The sequence below is a fragment of the Fragaria vesca genome, linkage group LG1, assembly GCF_000184155.1.
Source record: "Fragaria vesca subsp. vesca linkage group LG1, FraVesHawaii_1.0, whole genome shotgun sequence".
In the NCBI taxonomy this organism is placed as follows: Eukaryota; Viridiplantae; Streptophyta; class Magnoliopsida; order Rosales; family Rosaceae; genus Fragaria; species Fragaria vesca.
This window is the reverse complement of record NC_020491.1, coordinates 17,089,574-17,109,015: the sequence shown is the minus strand read 5'-3', so window position 1 is coordinate 17,109,015 and position 19,442 is coordinate 17,089,574. Positions and strand designations below refer to the sequence as shown.

Below are 19,442 nucleotides of genomic sequence, written 5' to 3'. Positions count from 1 at the left end.
AGCTTTTGTATATACATATTATTATAATAATTTAAATAGAAATATACATGTTCAGACGGAATCTGGGGGAAACCTGGCAGGGGTCTGGACCCCACCAGGCCTGAATATACCTCTGCCCCTATGTGTAACATAGTAAACATGTTATACCTCATTAGCAGGTTGATAGTGATTCAAATATCTAGGGTTAAGATCATGAAAATCCGACCGTTGGATATGATTGTAATAGTGAAGTATAGCAGTGAAACAAAATTCACAAATTTTCGGTAATGTTTAGGTATCGATCGACTCAGTCAACCATAAATTCAATGTTTTTGCTTTTTCATCACACATCAGTACTAAAGACTACTGTTGTAAGACTATGATATGAAATTTGGCTTAAAGATTAGGGTATTTTAAGGGTTAGGTCACTCATGCCCCAATACTTTTTACTCTTACAAGTCACTTTACAAAATAACCCTAGTTTTCACTCACACAACACAGAAAAGCATTAAAAGTTGTCTAACTATGGGAGGTTTGTGGTCAACCATAAATCGACCATTCTAATTACACGAAAACACGCCGAACTGTAATATCGTTACTCATATTTTTTTTTATTTTGTCAACACTCATAGCCTCATATAGTTTATTGTGTATGAACTCATGTAAAAAGTAGATGACAATTGCATTCCGATGATTTGGCTCCCTATAGTGAAATGTAAGTATAATCAGGGTTGACCGCGTCGATCGACGCCCATATAATAACGAAAATTGATGAGGTTTCTACCACAAACATGCTTCAATATTATGAAATGTTCATACAGTTCGATTTTTAAAATTTCATTTCATCAATCATGTCTCTCTAGAGAAACATATGTTTATATAAGATGTACTACACATGTTAAGCACATTATGTACAACATAGTAAACATGTTATACCTCACTAGTAGGTTGATTGTGGTTCAGATGTCTAAAATTAAGATCATGGAAATCCGACCGTTAGATATAATTATGACAGTGAAGTATTGCAGTGTAACAAAATTCACAAATTTTCGATAACGTTTGGGTATCGATCGACTCGGTCAACCATAAATTCAACGTTTTTGCTTTTTCATCACACGTCAACATAGAAGACAACCGTTGTGGGATTACAGTAGAAAACTTGGTGTTAGAAATTAGGGTATTTTAGGGGTTAGGGATTACAATACAGACAACATGATATAAAAAATAGTTGTGTGATATATTTAAAAATTATACCCTCACACAACATTTCTTAGTTGATTGTTGTGGGATGAAAAACTTAAAGTAGTATTGTCAAATGTAAGAGAGTGGAATCATGACACGAAAATACATTATACAACCAAAACTAAAAAGTCGTTGTGTGACTGCTGAAAATCCTATACTCTCACACAACATGTTTGAGTGTTCTGTTGTTACATCAAAACCACCAAGGATATCCTTCACACAAAATTTAGGTTTTCAGAGGATGTTAGAGCAATTTTAAAACTAGAAGTCCGCAACCTGGCATGAGGGATATACCTTACAACAGATGTATAAAAAGTATCGTGTGATAGTTTAAATTTTATACATTCACACAACATTTATTTATTTCACTGTTGTGTAATGAAACCTAGTTATATGTCATGAGGGATATATCTTACAACAAATGATAAAAAGTATTGTGTGATAGTTTAAATTTTATACATTCACACAACATTTATTTGTTTCACTGTTGTGTAATGAAACCCAGTTATATGTCAAACTAGAGTGGAGTTAGAAGCCAAATGAGTCTCATTTTTGTCTTCATTCACACAACAAAATGTTGTCCAAAGTGTTGTACTGGTTTAAGAAAAAAAAATCTAGAATGATCTCAGACTATCCACACAACGGCTGACAATTTAAGAACGTTGTATGAAGCATTTTTGAAATTTGTACAACACTGCTATTCTTCACCGTTGTGTGAAAAGTGTCGTTTGTTACACTTATTAGCGTAGTGTACTGTTCATAACTTTGGTGAATTGTGTTTTTGCCTCCAGTTGATGAATGATCGTTTTTGTCTTTTAATGTAATTTATTTATGAATCTGCCATTGTACTGACCAAAAAGGCTGTGATACCCCTTAATGCAAATTTATTTACAAATGTGCCATTATTCTGATCAAAAAGACGTTTGTGTCCTTAAATATTTTGTTACTTCTTTCATGTCATTTTCCATTTTTTACTTGGTTGTGGGCATGGGTCAGAGGTGTCCATGGTGGGTTTTGGTAAGGGAAAGGTCATGGTATGGTGGTGGAATTAAAAAAGGATGGTAGAGGCTATGGGGTTGATGGTGAATTTTGTGCAAGTGCCGGAATAGGAGGTGGTAGAATTGGAGGTGAGTGGTGGATTTTGCAGGCATAGAGGCCATGATGTTGGTGGTGGATTTGGGGAAGATGGATGTGTTTGTGGAAAAATAGGGGAAGGTGGGGGAATTGACGGTAGATTTAGAAAATGTGGTGGCATGAGAGGTGTGAGATGGGGATTGAATATTGTTCATCATCAAGAAATCCTAACCCGCAGCAACGCGCGGGTGGTATCTCGTGTGTGTGTGTGTGTGTGTATATATAAACAAGAAATAATGTATAAGAATGAATTTAGGGTTGGCTGATCGGGTCCGCGTCGAGTGACGCTAAGCGGTGCAGTATATGTGTGGCAGACGGGGTTGCTGGAGAAGGCTGATGGGCAGCCGGGAAACATAGGCTAGCTAGTGACGGTGGCGGAGCCAAGGGGGCTGACAGGCTTTTTTAGAATTTAGGTAGGATTTTGGCTATTAACTCTAAGGTTAGAACAAAGTGCATAATAACGTGTTTAAGTATAAACTGTAGAGAATGAGAGATAGCAAGAGAATCATCATATTATTCATTGATAGGAGCCCTTTATATATGGAATTACAAAGTACCAATATGGTAATGATAAAAAATAGTCATATTCTAACTACATATCCTAATGACATAAAACCATGACAAGACACACATATGGAATATCCTAGAACAACCATTCTAGTAAGGACCCATAAGTTGAGCACTAGTTGAGGACTTTTCTGTTTATGGTTTAAAAGACCTATTTTTCGATCACATCTTGGCATCTCATCTGTTCAGTTTTTAGGTCTATATGTGTAGATCAGCCATACAAATTTTCAGCCTAATCGGTGATCATTAAGGTAACAAAGTAGATCAAATTAATGAACGAACCAAATCTGTCAAACATGAACTGTTCAAGTTCATAATTGGTAAATCACACTTATGAATTTTCAATATGACTGAAAATTAATTTGCAGAAATGATTTACTGATAAATACTTATAAATTGAACGGTCAAGATGTTGATATAAAATTGAAAAGTGGGATAAGCCGAAAAGTCCTCATCTTAAGAATCCTCGTTAGGGCATCTTCAACAATTGGTCTAAATTCTAAACCTATATTCAAATTTTAGGCCACCCAAACCTATAATATTCATATAGGTTTTGCATCTCTAACCTATAGAGGTAAAACCCAAACATATTTAATCATTTTATATCATCATTTAATCATACATAAAGTGAAACCCAATTATATAATAATAAAATATGACAGTGACCCATATTCACTCACCCTCATAAATTATAGGTTTGGTCCTATTTAGTTGAGTCAAAATATGACATATTTTAGGTAAATTATATTTTAGCTTAACTTGGATAGTAAGTTGGAGATAAGATTTTATAAATTTTAAACTTATTATAGATTTTAGACTAAAGGTTGAAGATGCTCTTAAAGGGCTTCCGAATAACAAAAATAGCTTAAAATATCCAGTCTTTTTGCTCAAAAAATTGTCGCGCGCCTTGATACCGAAAAGAAAAGAAAAGGAAGAAGAAAAAGAAAAAGAAAAAGAAGAAGAGAGAGATAAGCGGATAAAGTTTGGGGAGTGTTGGCATTTCCCTCTCACCACCAGTGTGAAGCGGAGAAAAAAAGAAGAGAAATGTTGGCAAACCCTAGCAGTGGCATACTGCGCTGCACTGCTAAACCCTTTAACTTCCACCCAAATTCAAACCCAAAACCAAAATCAAACAGGCCCAAATGTTTCGTGTGCCCACGCAGAAGCAGCAGCAGGACCAAGTATTGCAGTCTGTCCCTCCTCCTGCCCAGAAAGAATCGCAAGGCCTTCGGCATCAGAGCTTTGACGGACACTGCCGCCGTTGATGTTGTTCAGCCCTACTCCGTCAAAATCCCCGTTGGTGATAGACACGTGAGTCTGTTTTCGGTAGTAATGAATGAATGAATGAGATTTTATTCAAGTATTCATTTTTGTGTTACAGATTTTGATCGAGACAGGTCATATTGGGAGACAAGCCAGTGCTTCCGTTACAGTCACTGATGGCGAAACTGTAAGTTTTGCTGTCTATCCTCTTGCATTGCATTGCTTTAACAAACGACATCGATACAATATATATATATATTTTTTTTTCTGTAGATTGTATACACATCTGTTTGTTTGGCTGATACTCCAAGTGAACCTTCAGACTTTTTCCCTCTTTCCGTTCATTATCAAGAGCGTTTTTCGGCAGCAGGTCGCACTAGGTATGTCTTGCCCTTATTTTCATTGCCTTAAGAATAGTATTGCTCTTTTTTTTTTTTTTTTTTTTTTTTTTTTGTAAATATTTCAATACCATGTGTCTCTCATCATTACAGTGGAGGCTTTTTCAAACGAGAAGGAAGGGCAAAAGATCACGAGGTACATGCACAGTACCAGTCTCTATTGACTTTTTAATTGAGACATTCAGTTTCAAATTTTTATTTCGTGCAATATCTATCAGAAGTTTTATTTCATTTTTGACCTGGGAAATGATAGCGAGCAACAGTTTGTCATCATAACTTGCATAGTATGTGCGTACCAGCGAGGTCACAGGAATTAAGGATCTCAAAGTCTCACTGTTTAGATCTTACTGTCAGTTCTTTTAAAAAGCAATGTAGTTGGGTTTAAAGCTTTTCTCTCCTTTTTTTTAGTCTTGTACTCATTTCTCAGCTGCTATAAAATGTAGTGGCCAGTTAGCAATTCTCTCTCTATAAATCTGAGTGGAGGGTGAGGTTATGGGTTTACGTCCTATCATGAGTTTATTTTCCATGTCGAAAGGACTCCTATTTATGTATATAACAACATAGATAATTTATATGCATATCTATACTCTTTTTTCTGTTTTCTGTTTTTGTTTTTGGTCTGACTTTTTTGGGTGAAGGCCCTACTTTATAAAGTAACTATGCTCCCTTTTTCTTGCTCCTTAACAAGATTGTACATTGCTGTTAGGACTTAAAAAAAGGACCAATTACTGCAAAAAGAAATTACTATCTTAAAGTTCCTATGTTTTCTTCAGGGCATGCATGTTTGAACAAATTGCCCTCACTACATATCCCATGTTGAAATCTATCAATTCATCACACATGACTTCCTCTTTTTGGATCAGTTTTTATTTTGATTTTGATTTTAGTTTTAGTTTGTTTTATCTTTGCATTCTTGCAGGTTCTCATTTGCAGATTGATTGATAGGCCTTTGCGTCCAACTATGTTGAATGGCTTCTACCATGAAACTCAAGTACTTTCTTGGGTATGTGTAAATCTTTTACTGTACATACACTCATCAATATTTTATTGTGGTTTACTTAAAGAGTTTCTGGTACATATGCCATTTTTACTGCTTTGAGTGCTTCAATGTCCGCCTTTCACCCCTGGCCCCACCTAAGCACAGTCCCTTGGTTTGATTTTAAGAATCAAAATCATGCTGAATGGAATGGTGATCAATATTCTAGTTTTCAGTATTTTATTTGTCTTGCTGTAATTTAGATCAGGGTTATTCATATTTTAGCTTAGGTTTCTTAAAAATTAACTTCATGTGTATAACTTGAAGCACTGTAATCATTTTCTAAGGGCTTGTTTGGGGTGTATCACTTTTAAAAAAAACATGCTTCTGCTGTACTGTGAATATAATCAACTGTGAATTAAAACAGTTTTCTGCTTGACAAATGTTACTTTTAAAGGTGTTTCAACTGTTACTTTCAAAAGAGCTGTCAAGACATAAAATGTTATTTTCCTGTCTTTTAATTCACAGCAGCTTCTAAAAGCAGTCTCAAGGCTGCTTCTAATATCTGTTGCCACTTGCCCCTGACCTTTATTTATTTATTTATTTTTAAAACTGCTTTTCTTTTAATTTACCAAACACAATGAAATCTAAAAGTTCAGATAAAAGCTGATTTTTTAAAAAGCGAAGCTGTACCAAACTAGGCCTAAGACTTGATTGATGAGTCAAAATGTCCTTGCCTAGAACTGATATCTTCTCTCCTCCCTTGTAAACCCTTATTCTTCTATCTTTCTAATCCTTTGTTGTCATTTTATTCTTTCTTCCTTAGTCTGTCTATCTTTTTCCCTTCTATTTCTTTTAACTGATATTGAGTAGCTTTTTTGTTTCTTGTTTCTCCATCGGACTCCTTTTTATAGTGTTTGTAAAATATTCTCTTACTAATGACATATATGTGCGGGTGATCCGTGACCTGTTGGTTGTTAGTTGGTCTAACTAACACCGTGGATGTCATGGGGCATCAGGGATGGGTGGGGTTGGGATTATAAAAAAATTGGTTAATAATAGAGAAGGAAGTCGATGTGTGCATGTGTCACAATTCTATCTATATCTAAGGCACTATTGAATAAAAAAAGGCATTATGTACTTAAGCAGAGTGTGTGATCCATATATAAGTCATAATTTTGTTGTAGTCTTGGAATTATTATTCTAAGGCTTTTGTTATTTTTATTTTCCTTTTTCTTCTCTATTGTGACACATTCCAGCAATTGCGTTGGGAAACTTTTCCTCATTTGCTGCTCCTACTTTTCACTTCTTCTGGGGTTTTGCTTAATAAGATTTCCATGACTGAGCGTTAGTCAATACAACCTTGACTACTGTTGTACAGTAACAATCAATTTATTTCAGCCTGCATTTCAACATTCAGGGATTTTAGCTCATCCCCCAGGCACAAAAGACATTCTTATAATTTTTAAATTCCTGTGTCACATGGATATACAATTATAGTCCTATGACCAAGGACTAAAAAACGATAAAATCGGCGATATTCCGCCAAAAAGTTTGTTTTTTGTTTTTAACTTCCAGTAATATCTTCACATACCAAGAGAATGTTGTCCGAAACTTTGGAAATATCACGTTCATTTGGGAAACTATCATTAGTGCAAAATTCGCGCTATTTAATTACATATTTGAAAATTTGGACAAAAATCAAATCTTAATGGAGATTCGACTCTTGGTTACCCAAGGGCCAAGGCTAGAGATAACTCCTAAACCATCGCTGCTGGATAGGTAACTCCTTAACTATCGCTGCTGTATGTTGTTGTAGGTATAGCATAAATTAATTTGTGGGTGTTCTTTACATCATATCTTTTGAAATTTTATGATTTCGATAGTTTCCCGATATTTCTGTCAAAATATCTATTTTTCGGATAGTCAAAATTTCCTCGATCATCGATATTTTCGTCTTTTCCTAAAAATGATTTTATCCTAACTCATCAACAAGGGAATCGCTACTCATATGCCAATTAAGCAACAAGAGCTGTGGTGCCATAATTTTCAATATTGCATGTTTTTAATTCTAGACTTCTTTTGTCAAATTATTCCTGCAGGTGCTGAGTTATGACGGTTTGCACTCTCCTGATTCTTTGGCAGTCACAGCAGCTGGAATAGCTGTGTAAGTCGGATTGCTTCCAAATTTCCTGGAATGTTTATTATTATTATTAATAAAAATATTATCTTTTTTTCTTTCCTCATAAAAAATGATACGTTCTTATGTTTAATTATTTAAATTACACAGTGCTCTTTCCGAGGTTCCAAACACAAAAACTATAGCAGGAGTTCGTATTGGTCTTGTTGGGGACAAATTTATTGTGAATCCAACAACTAAGGAGATGGAAGATTCTGAGTTGGACTTGCTGCTAGCTGGCACAGATAGTGCAATATTGATGATAGAGGTAAACTGTTAGCGGAAGTGTTCACATAATGTTTGTATGCTACTATGCTATTCCTTAGAATCCTGATCAACTTTAGTCTTCACATGGATTACATTTTAAACAGCAAAGCTGACAAATGTACAATCCCAACTTTAGAAAATATCAGTAATACTGTTTTGAGCTTCTGCAATGTAAGATGGTAGGATTGGACCAACAGAGTTGGAGGTAGATTCATTTATTTTATTTTATTTTATTTTATTTTTCTTTGATAAGAAACAGAATTTCATTTATGTAAATGCATATGTACACGAGTGAGTATGTGTTATGAATTCTATTATAAAGCCAGGCCTCATTGATTTTGGGATCATAGGCTTTGCACTAGTCTAAAGGCTAGTAGTCTAAAGAGTCAGATTTTGGGATACAGTAATTTCGAGAAAGTTTACTGTATATTCTTATTTTCATGACAAATGATATTTTAACTGTGTATGACATACTTGCAGGGCTATTGTGATTTTCTGCCTGAGGAAAAGTTGCTGCAAGCAATAGAAGTTGGGCAGGTTGTTTACTTGATTAACTGTCTTCCTTATTGTTGTCACAAGCTATAATTTGTGTTGTGTTCCAATTATCTTGGCCTTTTTGGCGTGCATGTTGCTTGAATATGCAGATCCTTTATCTAGATGAAACTTATCTATAGCCTTGTCTATTTAGTCATTAAATATACGGAGCCTTTTCTGTGATTGCACATTGTGGTTAATCTATTATATATATATACACACACACAGTTTCTATCCAGAGCGAAACTTCACTTTGAAATTAAAGTGGGAAAGTTCTTATTTGGCTCACTTTTTGGTCACGTATCCACATCTCCACCTTTCAGTTTTTAGAACTTAATGTGTAGATCACTCATGCAAAGTTTCATCCAGTTTGATGATCATTTGAGTTTTTGTAATCTTGAGTTACACGAACAGTCCCCGTTAGACAGATTCTGCTCGTTTATTGAATTAATTTAGTTTGGACACCTTAACGATCATGTCATATATATATATCTAGATACTGACCGACAATGATCGAAAAATGTGACTGAAAAGTAAGCCGAATAAGGACCTTCGCACTTCAATTTCCAAGCGAAACTTTACTCTGGATAGAAACTGATATATACACACACAATAAACAACATAAGGTTATGTAGTGCTTAATGGCATGTTTTGGAGCTGTGAATTTATTCTAGATGGGCAGCTATGTAACACTTAACTAAAGCTGGAATGGAAGACATTGAGAAGTAATTGTGGTGATTTGGTGACCTATATGCGATTTCTTTGTTTAGACGCTTTCCAACACTGTAGTTCCCCATTTTTTTATATTTTGTTTTTAATTTTTTTTCCTGATGCACTCAACATTCACATGCATTATTCAGGTGATTTGGTGTCACCTAAAACATAAATTGTACCTCATACTCATCTATGTAAATCTTTGCTGGAGATTTTTAACTCTATTTAGGGTTGTAGTTCACGGTCAGTTATTTCTTTGCTTGTTTATTAGTAGGATTTCACAACAAAAACATCCATATAGATGTGTTAATTTTGCTTATACACCAATATCAGGATGCTGTACGGGCAATATGCAATCAGGTGGAGGCTTTGGTTAAGAAGTGTGGGAAGCCAAAAATGTTTGATGCGATCAAATTACCTCCCCCTGAGCTATATAATCATGTTGAGGTATGCTGATAACCTGTTGCATTAGATCTTTATCTCTTTCTCTCACATGATGTCAAACTATATGATGAAAAAAATTCTGAAGTGCATTAATAAAGTAATAGTTCATTTGGATGTCTAAACTATCTATTTCAGCAGCATTTAGTTTTTCAATTTGTCTTTGCATTTGTGCAGATAATGGGTTTGAACATTGGTATGTGTTAAGACTTGAAGGCAATTAAGTATGTGGGTTTGAGAAAACAATAGATTAAGATTTGAAATCTCAGAAATAAGAGTGTATAACAGAACCTTGTTTCTCTTTATAGACTTATGACTGTGCAAACAGTAATAAGATGATGAAGCAAAGTATCACAGTAAGATAATAATGAAATCATGGCACACACGAACACAAAATTTTATAGAGAATTGACAAAACTCTGCCTACGTCCTTTGAGAATTATTAGCACTATGGAGGATAACAACTTGATTACAAGTACCTGTTGAAATCCCTATGCTAATCCCAAACCCCTGTGTTAGCATGTAAATGAGAACTCTCTTTGATCTCTTCTCTGATTTGGTGCTGGTTACAAACATGTCCTATGAGAATTCCTAAAACTATTAGATTAAGGAAAGAGAGCTAGCTTTCCTATTCCTAACTAGAAAAGAACTTACTTGCCAAGTCTAAATGAACTCATCATATTACAAAACTCATTAGGTTACTAGAAAAACTCCTGTGCGCGCTATTATCCATCTGATTTTGCCTTGAATCCTTATCAACTTAGGCATATCAACGAGCCAAAATCACCTCTATAACAGATATGAAAGCTTTGTTGCAACCCTTTTGGGCGGCATCTGAAAATATCAACCCTTTTGCCCAAAATGGCCTGAAAATATGAGTTTTACAAGAACTTAACGGTGAATTAACGACCGTGACCAGAGTGATAGACATTGTATAAATTGAGTGACTAAAGTAAAAGTAAAGTTGAGTGACCAAAAGTAATAATTCTTCTATGCGTAATTTTGAGAGTTCTGCCATGTACAGGAAATAGCCGGTGATGAGCTGGTAAGAGCTCTGCAGATTACGCACAAGACTCCTAGAAGGAAAGCCCTGTTGTCATTGGAAGGAGAAGTTTTAACATTACTTACCGAAAAGGGATATGTTTGTAAGGATACAGTTGTTGCAGGCAGTGAAACAGAACCAGATATATTTGAAGATGAAGATGAGGATGAGGAAGTGATTGTGGATGGTGAAGTAGATGAAGGTGATGTTCATATTAAGCCTACCTCGCGGAAATCCACTCCTTTGGTATACTTCAATTCTATTATATTTTATTTAGTGTTCTATGTTCCATGAGTTTCATTGTTTGATGCAGTGTATGTGTTGTCACTTATTGGTGTTTGGTTTTTTATTCTTTTAGCATTTTTTTATTTGCTGAAGATTGCTCTGAGATGTTATTGAGATATTTTTAGATCTAAATTTTATACTTAACTTAGGCTAGTGCAAACTACTTTTGGTTATTATTTTCTTTAGAAGAGTGATTCTTTGGACAAGGTGCCGACCGATTTGCCAGCTATATGCTCAAGTCAATGACTCTGCATATGAAAATAGAGTTGAACAACAAAAGATAAACTGTGAACTGACTAATGTAGAATTCTGGCTAACCTGTGATTTGATCCAAACCAATAAATTGGAGCTTATTGAAAATATGTACAGTCAAAGCACAATTGCCCAAAGCCACAACTATGGGGGCCTGATAAGAAATTTTCTGACATTCAGGCATACTGTAAGTTTGTTATTTTGCAACACATTGTTGGTGCATAGTTAAATGCTTATGCCTTTTGGGTCTAGTGGTGTTATAGAGTTCTGGTTGTAGGATGATTTGCGTTTGAAACCCCCAATCCCCATTTTCCACTCTGTTTCATTGAAGGTGCAGCAAGGTGCTGTATGAACTGCATCTATGATTTCTGGTCTCTCTGGATTTGTTTGCCTCTCCATGCGGATGGGGCTAGACGGTTTGAAGGCACTACTGGCCAGTTTACCAACAACATAAGCATGAGGAGTCCAGTTGTTGTTTACCATGTTAAGCTTTTTAAAAGCTTATAGATCAATAGGAAATGTTGATTGCAGGAACTATTAAGAATTGTTAATATCTAAGAAATGTAACCAACCAACTACAGGCATTCAAGTCTGCAAGGTACTAAAATCCTTGAACTTGACACATCAAATCCTTGACTTGCGTTTTGGAAACGGTGCTACCTCTAGAATATTGATGACTTTTGTGGTCTTATATGTGTGGTTGACATTTGACTGAATATCATAGTTCTGCTGAATTCATTTTCTTTTCTCTGACCTATGCATTTATGATACTCTATTATTTTCTGATTGTTTTTATTACTGCAAGAAAAATAAAGTACTTCCATTATTCTCTAGTTTTTTTCTGAGGTAGACGTGAAGCTGGTATTCAAAGAAGTAACATCCAAATATTTGCGCAGGCGCATTGTGGAGGTATGAGCATTTTACATATGCCATTTACTTTTTTTACATTATGTTCATGTATTACTGCATTTAAAGCTTTCATATTCAGGTGTAATTAATCTGTTAAATTTATGATATTGGTTTCATATAGATTGATTTAAATATGGGAAATAATTTGTGATGTAGATTAGATAGGGAAGACTAATATTGCCTGCAATAGAACTTGATATTGCCACAGAAGGAGATAGAATAAAACTAGAGTGGTTGGGTTGTGGGACAGGTCTGGTGTAGCCCATCTATCCCAAACATCAAACAAGCCCTGAAGAGGACATCAGAGTCAAACCTTTTAAGGTTGAGCAAAAGAAATGGAAAAATAGAGCACCTAATCATTCCCTTTGCTTATTGCCTGATTAAAGCTTTCGATACAATTTTTGCAATTATATAATTTTTGGTGTTGCCTATCTATCCCAAACATCAAACAAGGCCTGATGAGGACATCAGAGTCAAACCTTTTAAGGTTGAGCAAAAGAAATGGAAAAATAGAGCACCAAATCATTCCCTTTGCGTATGGCCTGATTAATTGCTTTCGATATAATTTTTGCAGCTTGGAGTGAAAGCTATGTCTGATTATAGAAGTCTCTAAGCTTCGTGTGTCTTTTCAAATTTCCATTTCAGTTTAGAAGTTTTAAGATTTTAGGTCTTTTATGCTTCATTTTGGAAATTTAAGAGTCCTTAACGCTAGTTAATGTTAGTGCAAGTGCTGAATGACTGGTCATTCATCTGTAGGAATCCAAGACCTACTATTAAAACATTGCTCGCCTCTAACTCTCTAAGCCAATATTTCGAATTATACCTTGGAACACGACATTCTCCCATGAAAGAGGAATAACAAACAAGGCACAGCACACCATACCAAGTGAATCACACAGAGGTAATAACACAAGAAAACATTTATCATGGTTCAGTAACGCCTTCTTATTGGATTCTCCATCCACTAAGAATCCAAAACCTACTGCAGGATTAACATTTCTCGATTCTCTGACAAAAGTTCTAATTGCTTCATAAAAACTCGTGGGTTGGAGCGGAGGGAGGATGAGAGACCAGTAGGCCGATTTTCTTAGTGTATATAGATACGTAATGTTAGGTAAGGAATTGAAGTTTACAGCTAATGAATAAAAAGCTAAAGTTGTTTTTACAAAACTATGGACTTATAGAAATTACAATAAATATTGACATAGTTGAATAATGCACATGAATTGAGGTTCTCCAACATTTTTCATCCAGGAAATAAGTTGTTGTACTATAAATTGTGACTGATGCTTGTCGAATTAATGTTTTAGAGGTTTTTTTTTTTTGGTTGCTACAGGGTGGAAGAAGAAGTGATGGGAGGACACCAGAAGAGATACGTCCAATTAACTCAAGATGTGGACTACTTCCAAGGGCACACGGAAGTGCTCTTTTTACCCGTGGCGAAACACAGGTTCAGAATTCTTATGCATGGAGCGTAATCCGATTGTGTTTTTCTGTACTATAACTGCTCTCATGGTTAATGTCTTGGTTCATGCTCTCTTAGATGATGTTTCTGTTTAATTTTAACTAGCCTCTTGATGCATGCTTATGCTTTTCTTTGTTTGTGGCAAAGTAATGTGCATCAATTGGCCTTATTTATAGATTTTGACATTTTTTGTTCATACAAATTAATATGAATATTTTTGTCTTGTCTTGTGTTTTTGCAAACTGGTATTGCAGTAGCCAGTAGGGAACAGTTTGGTTTGTTTCCCGCATTTAGTTGGTTTGTCTTTTTTCTTTTTGATTTTAGATTTGTAATCGACTTACGTACCCTCTGTATATATAAGAGCAGTATCCTTTGAGTTTTAATTATGGAGGGCCAACTTTGGGTTTATAAAAATCTAACCTTAACCTTTGTTTGCTCAAAGATTACTGATAGTTTGAGAATAAAAAAATACATTGATGTTAACCTGAATAAGGTACACATTTGCACCTCTGCGTGTCACGTGTGTTTCTGATATTGTCTAGCAACCACTTAGGCCGTATATTTTTTCAGTCATGTTAACAATCTATGTAGCTACATTATCTTGACATTGACTGCTGGCAAGTTTGTGGTTTGAATACTTTTCAAATTTGAGGTGAATCTTTATTCTTTGAACAAGCATGTCTAACTATTCAATATGTTTGAAACTAGCTATATCTCATCTTGTAGTGAGATCAGTTTGCTAGTAATTTAGCAGAAGTTGTGTATCAACTCTTTAGTCACAGCCAAGTTCTTTAATCATCTTGTAGTGAGATCAGTTTGCTAGTAATTTAGCAGAAGTAGTGTATCAACTCATTAGTCACAGCCAAGTTCTTTAGGGAGTTGCTATGTACACTCCAATTATGATCTAGACTCTGCTTGCAGTTAGTAGGAAATGTAATAAATATTATTTTGGATTGTTGATAACAACTTCCATTTTTAACAGAATGTCAATTGACTCTCGTTGCACTTACTGAGTGTTGCCTGCTGCCCGCTTAGATGATATCATTAGCATTAGGAAATGTTCTCACTCATTTAGTTCTCTTTGGATATTAGAAAGCTGTTAATGTTTCCAAGTTATGTGATTAACAGGTCCTTTCTCTTTTCGTCTGTTTTACAGTCATTGGCTGTGGTTACACTTGGTGATAAGCAGATGGCTCAGAGAATAGACAACCTCATGGGTGTAGATGAATGGAAAAGGTTCTATCTCCAGGTCTCTCTCTCTCTCTCTCTCTCTCTCTCTCTATATATATATATATATATATACAGTCTGGATCAGAGGCACACGTCCGCACGCCCTTAAAGTGCGGACGTCCACACTTTAAGGGCTGTGCGGCCATCCACTCTTTGGAACGGCTCCGTGTATATATATACATATATATACAGAAACGATGTGGAGCGCACGTCCGTAGTGCGCACGAAGCTCCGTCCGGCGCCGACGACGGCGCGCCTCCTCCCCAGCGGACTCCAGCGTCCCCGATCACTTTCCCTCCCCGGCGAGGCCGCCGAATTCCAGTTTCTGGCGAGATCGACTTTATTTGAAGTTTTGGGTGATCTCATCGGAAAACTGGAATTCAGCGGATTCGCCGGGGAGGGAAAGTGATCGGGGACGCTGCTGGACTCCGCTGGGGTGGAGGCGCGCTGTCGACTGCGCCGGACGGTGGCAAACGGAGCTCCGTGCGCACTTACGCATGTGCGCTTCATATCCGGCCTCTATATATATATAGTCCGGTTCTAGAGAGGACCTCCTTAAACTCTCAAAGTGAGGATGTTTTTAGTTCTAGCTTGTATTTTGACAATCAAAGCCACTCATTCCAGTTACCTACCCACATATGAATCATACAAAAAATTTGCCAAAATGGAAAACATTTAACCATTTGATTAGCACAATATTTGTTTTAATTTTATCTAATGGCCTACAATTGTTTATGTTATTTTGAATGACCAAATGATTATAGAATTAGTTGATATTTTGTAGACATGGTTCTTGCATATGAATCAACTGTTAAAATCGTTGAATGAAGTCATTTACTAGTGTAAAATAGTAAAAATCCTCAAATTCTTAAAGTAATGAGGTCCTCTCTAGATCATATATATATAGCTTGTGCATGTATAAATATGCAATGAGGGAGACCAGAATTTGGCAATACAGTGGCTCTGGCAGATAGTTCTTTTTTGTGTACACAGAATTATAATATACACTTTTCTTCCACTCCATCCTACAGCTTGTCAATAAATTCTCGTTTTTTTTTTGTCAAAAAATGTATGAGGAAATTGGGAAGAACATCTTACATCACTCCACAACAGCTTAAATCCAGCATTCCAGCCTAATAGTTCACCAAAATCAACCATAACCACGGTCCATAAACTGACTAAAGTATCAGCTGACCCCAATGTTCCAACAAGAAGTTCTGTTATGCTTTGTGAGATTATAGAGTTCTGTCCCACATTGGGAAAGTTGCTACGTAAGCAGGCCCTCTCCACCCCTGGCTGATTTGGTTTTGGGTTGGATGCTTAGATTTAATATCAGTGTACTAAGCTGTTAACCACAACTACAAATTGTACATGTTGGCTCGGTTTTAATCATCTAATGAATCAATTCAATACCCATAGGTGCTAAATTGGATTTGAATCAGATTTCAGATCAGTCTATGTTGATTGGCTGCCTCCATTTTGTTGTAGCCAGTCAAGACCATTATGGAAAACAAACTGGGTAAGTGGGTATTAGCTACTAAGGGTTTTGGTCTCCACAGCCATCTCTTTTTTTGGTTTAGTTCGAATGCATTAATTTCTTGGTGTTCCAGCCAACTTATCCAAAAAACATCCAATAAAAAGCAGCCCAATAGGGTCTTAGATTTCTCTGTCTTTCCCCAAGCCCCAGACCTTAGTACTGCATAGATCAAATATCATGTGGGGGTGCTCCACTGGCATTAATATTGGTAAATGGTTATTTATAATTCGTATCATTCTCATTGATGGTGCTATAGACAAAATAGCTGCTTGGTTTCATTGAAATCATTTGTGACTACTAAAATCGCATGTTTATAAGTTATTTTTATTTCTTTTTCTCTAAAGTTCTGTTACCTGTCCAATATTTTGAACCTGTTATTAATTTTTCAGTACACATTCCCCCCTTCATGTGTTGGGGAAGTTGGACGGAATGGAGCACCTAGCAGAAGAGAAATTGGTCATGGAATGTTGGCTGAGAGATCTCTTGAACCAATATTGCCTTGTGATGATGATTTTCCTTACACTATACGTGTTGAGAGCACGATTACTGAAAGCAATGGCTCTTCAAGGTCAACTTTCTCAATATCTTTAAACGACCTATAAACAATCAATTTTTCTCATGAATGCTTTTCATCTTGTTTTACGGTGAACTATGTGTATATACACAAACCTGATAATGCCCTTCCACAAGGGACCCACCTTTTTCGTACATTGATTGGCAAATCGGCCATGACTTTTAGGTCTACATGAGTTGATCATTTCTGCAAATTTTCAACCAAATACCGTATAGCCGTTCATTTTTTCATTATGAACATGAAAGGTTCAGGTTGGACAGATTTAGTTTGGTACGTTAATGATGAACAATTTGGCTGAAAGTTTGCTAGAATTACTACTCATTAGGACCTAAATATTAAACGGTCTAGATGACTGATATGCGATCAAAAACTGGGTCCTACGAGCAGCAATCTCTTAAATTGGCCTAAAAAAGAGATCTCTCATTAAAAGGGCCATGACACACACATAAATATTAAGATCTACCTCTTGACATCTTTTCATGGATACAGTATGGCATCTGTGTGTGGGGGTTGCTTAGCACTACAGGATGCTGGAGTTCCAATCAAGTGCTCTATAGTTGGAATAGCAATGGGTCTGGTTCTAGATACTGAGGAATTTGGGGGGGATGGTTCTCCTCTTATTCTCTCGGACATAACTGGATCTGAAGATGCATCAGGGGATATGGATTTCAAGGTCTTGTTCTAGAGTTTTTTGGATTTGGTATTTCGGTCATTCTGATATAGCAGAGATAATTATTTAATAGCATATTTGATTGAAGAATTCAGTGATTTCAGGTTGCTGGAAATGAACATGGTGTAACAGCATTTCAGATGGATATAAAGGTCAGCTATACATATATTCTCATACAGCTTAAGTGGGTGTGTGTCTGTCAGTGTGCCTATTATCTCTGTTTTTTCTGTTTGTCCTAGGTAATAATCTGAAGCTTTATTATCTTAGGTGAGCGGGATTACATTACCAGTTATGAGAAAGGCACTCCTGCAGGCAAAAGATGGCCGAAAGCATATTATTAGTAAGTTGTACTAGCTACAGTACAGTTAGTTTGTCTCATGATTGTATCTTAGATGATGCCATCTTTCTCCAGTAGTTTCGGTCTGCTCTGATGATACTCATGGAAATTTTCTGGTTGTTTGCTGGTGGATCATTTTTGTTTAATGTCCCATGTCCATTCTTTCGTGTGGTCAAAATAAAGTATGATAAGGGTCCGGTTCAAGGGACACCATTTTTTACACAAGTTTTTACACACGTTTTTAGCCATTAGATCTTTAAACATTTAATGGTTTAGATTAATTATGAATGTGATGTCAACAAACAAAAAGCTGACATGGCAAATGACATGGTATTACATAATTTTATTTCAAATTACAATTACATTAAACTTTCGTTCGTTAAAGAAAAACAAAGAAAAAAATAACAAAATTTATAAAATAAGTATCAAAATCAAATTAGACGAGATAATGGAAGAAAGTAGAAGAACTGGGTTTCCAGTTCTCAACTTCTCATCGCAATTAGGCATTCAAATATTCAATAGAGAGATGAAAAAGTACTTACAGTTCGAATCACCAATAACTCTTTTTTTTTGGAAAGTCACCATTGACTACTCTTTTCAATTAGTTAATTAACATGATAGAATCTAAAAACTTGGGGCATTGCTTTTGTGTTATCCCCACATTGCAGATGAGATCTTTTGTATGCCTAAACTCTAACTTTATTTGTTTTTCATACTATGTCGAACAAAATTAGCTGCACTTGTTCTTCTGCTCTTTTATTCTTTTTTTTTGGCTCTTGTTCTTCTACTCATTCTTGTTCGATCTTCAATTTTGTTATTCTTGTTCTTTTATTTTTCTTTTGTTATTTTTTCTTTGTTTTCTTTAATGAACAAAAGTTTTATGTAATTATAATTTGAAATGAAATTATGTAATACCATGTCATTTGCCATGTCAGCTTTTTATTTGTTGACATCACATTCATAATTAATCTAAACCATTGAATGTTTTAAGATCTAATGGCTAAAAACGTGTGTAAAAACTTGTGTAAAAAATGGTGTCCCTTGAACCGGACCTGTATGATAAATAACAAAAGTCTCTTTCTCTTTTCTCATCTGCTCATATGCTGCCATATGATAGCACTGTCAACCGTGAAGAATATGTTGTTTACATATTGTTGCCTTGAGGAAGATAGAGTTACATTTGAAAGGAAGAAAGTAAAACTTAATCTACCTCAGCAACCACAACGTTTATCATGGTCTTGGGTTATCAGTTCAAGTTATTCACATTCTGTCCTTACTTCAGCGAGCTCCATGTGTCACATGTAGCGGATTTTCAATCCTTGAGCTATTAGTTCAATTGATCTGATTGTCTGTAAACGTAGATGTGTTTAAACTCATAACAACCACTAATTACAGCGAGCTCAATTTTTATTTTTATTTTGTCCCTATCTGCATGGTTACATTTAGT

The 19,442-nt window shown here is 35.7% G+C and overlaps 1 protein-coding gene across 1 annotated transcript in view; it reads left to right on the top strand.

Annotated features, from left to right (window-relative positions):
- Positions 1-3,966: 3,966 nt before the first annotated feature.
- Positions 3,967-19,442, top strand: part of LOC101304521 (probable polyribonucleotide nucleotidyltransferase 1, chloroplastic-like) — a 19,962-nt gene continuing 4,486 nt past the window's right edge. Inside the window, exons 1-18 of the mRNA XM_004289401.1 lie at positions 3,967-4,233; positions 4,304-4,372; positions 4,459-4,565; positions 4,677-4,719; positions 5,503-5,586; positions 7,662-7,726; positions 7,850-8,006; positions 8,486-8,542; positions 9,587-9,700; positions 10,719-10,982; positions 12,108-12,182; positions 13,519-13,632; positions 14,804-14,896; positions 16,804-16,982; positions 17,478-17,661; positions 17,763-17,810; positions 17,926-18,005; positions 19,278-19,296. Of these exons, the coding sequence (XP_004289449.1) occupies positions 3,967-4,233; positions 4,304-4,372; positions 4,459-4,565; positions 4,677-4,719; positions 5,503-5,586; positions 7,662-7,726; positions 7,850-8,006; positions 8,486-8,542; positions 9,587-9,700; positions 10,719-10,982; positions 12,108-12,182; positions 13,519-13,632; positions 14,804-14,896; positions 16,804-16,982; positions 17,478-17,661; positions 17,763-17,810; positions 17,926-18,005; positions 19,278-19,296 (2,019 nt within the window). The remainder of the gene's footprint in view (positions 4,234-4,303; positions 4,373-4,458; positions 4,566-4,676; positions 4,720-5,502; positions 5,587-7,661; positions 7,727-7,849; positions 8,007-8,485; positions 8,543-9,586; positions 9,701-10,718; positions 10,983-12,107; positions 12,183-13,518; positions 13,633-14,803; positions 14,897-16,803; positions 16,983-17,477; positions 17,662-17,762; positions 17,811-17,925; positions 18,006-19,277; positions 19,297-19,442) is intronic.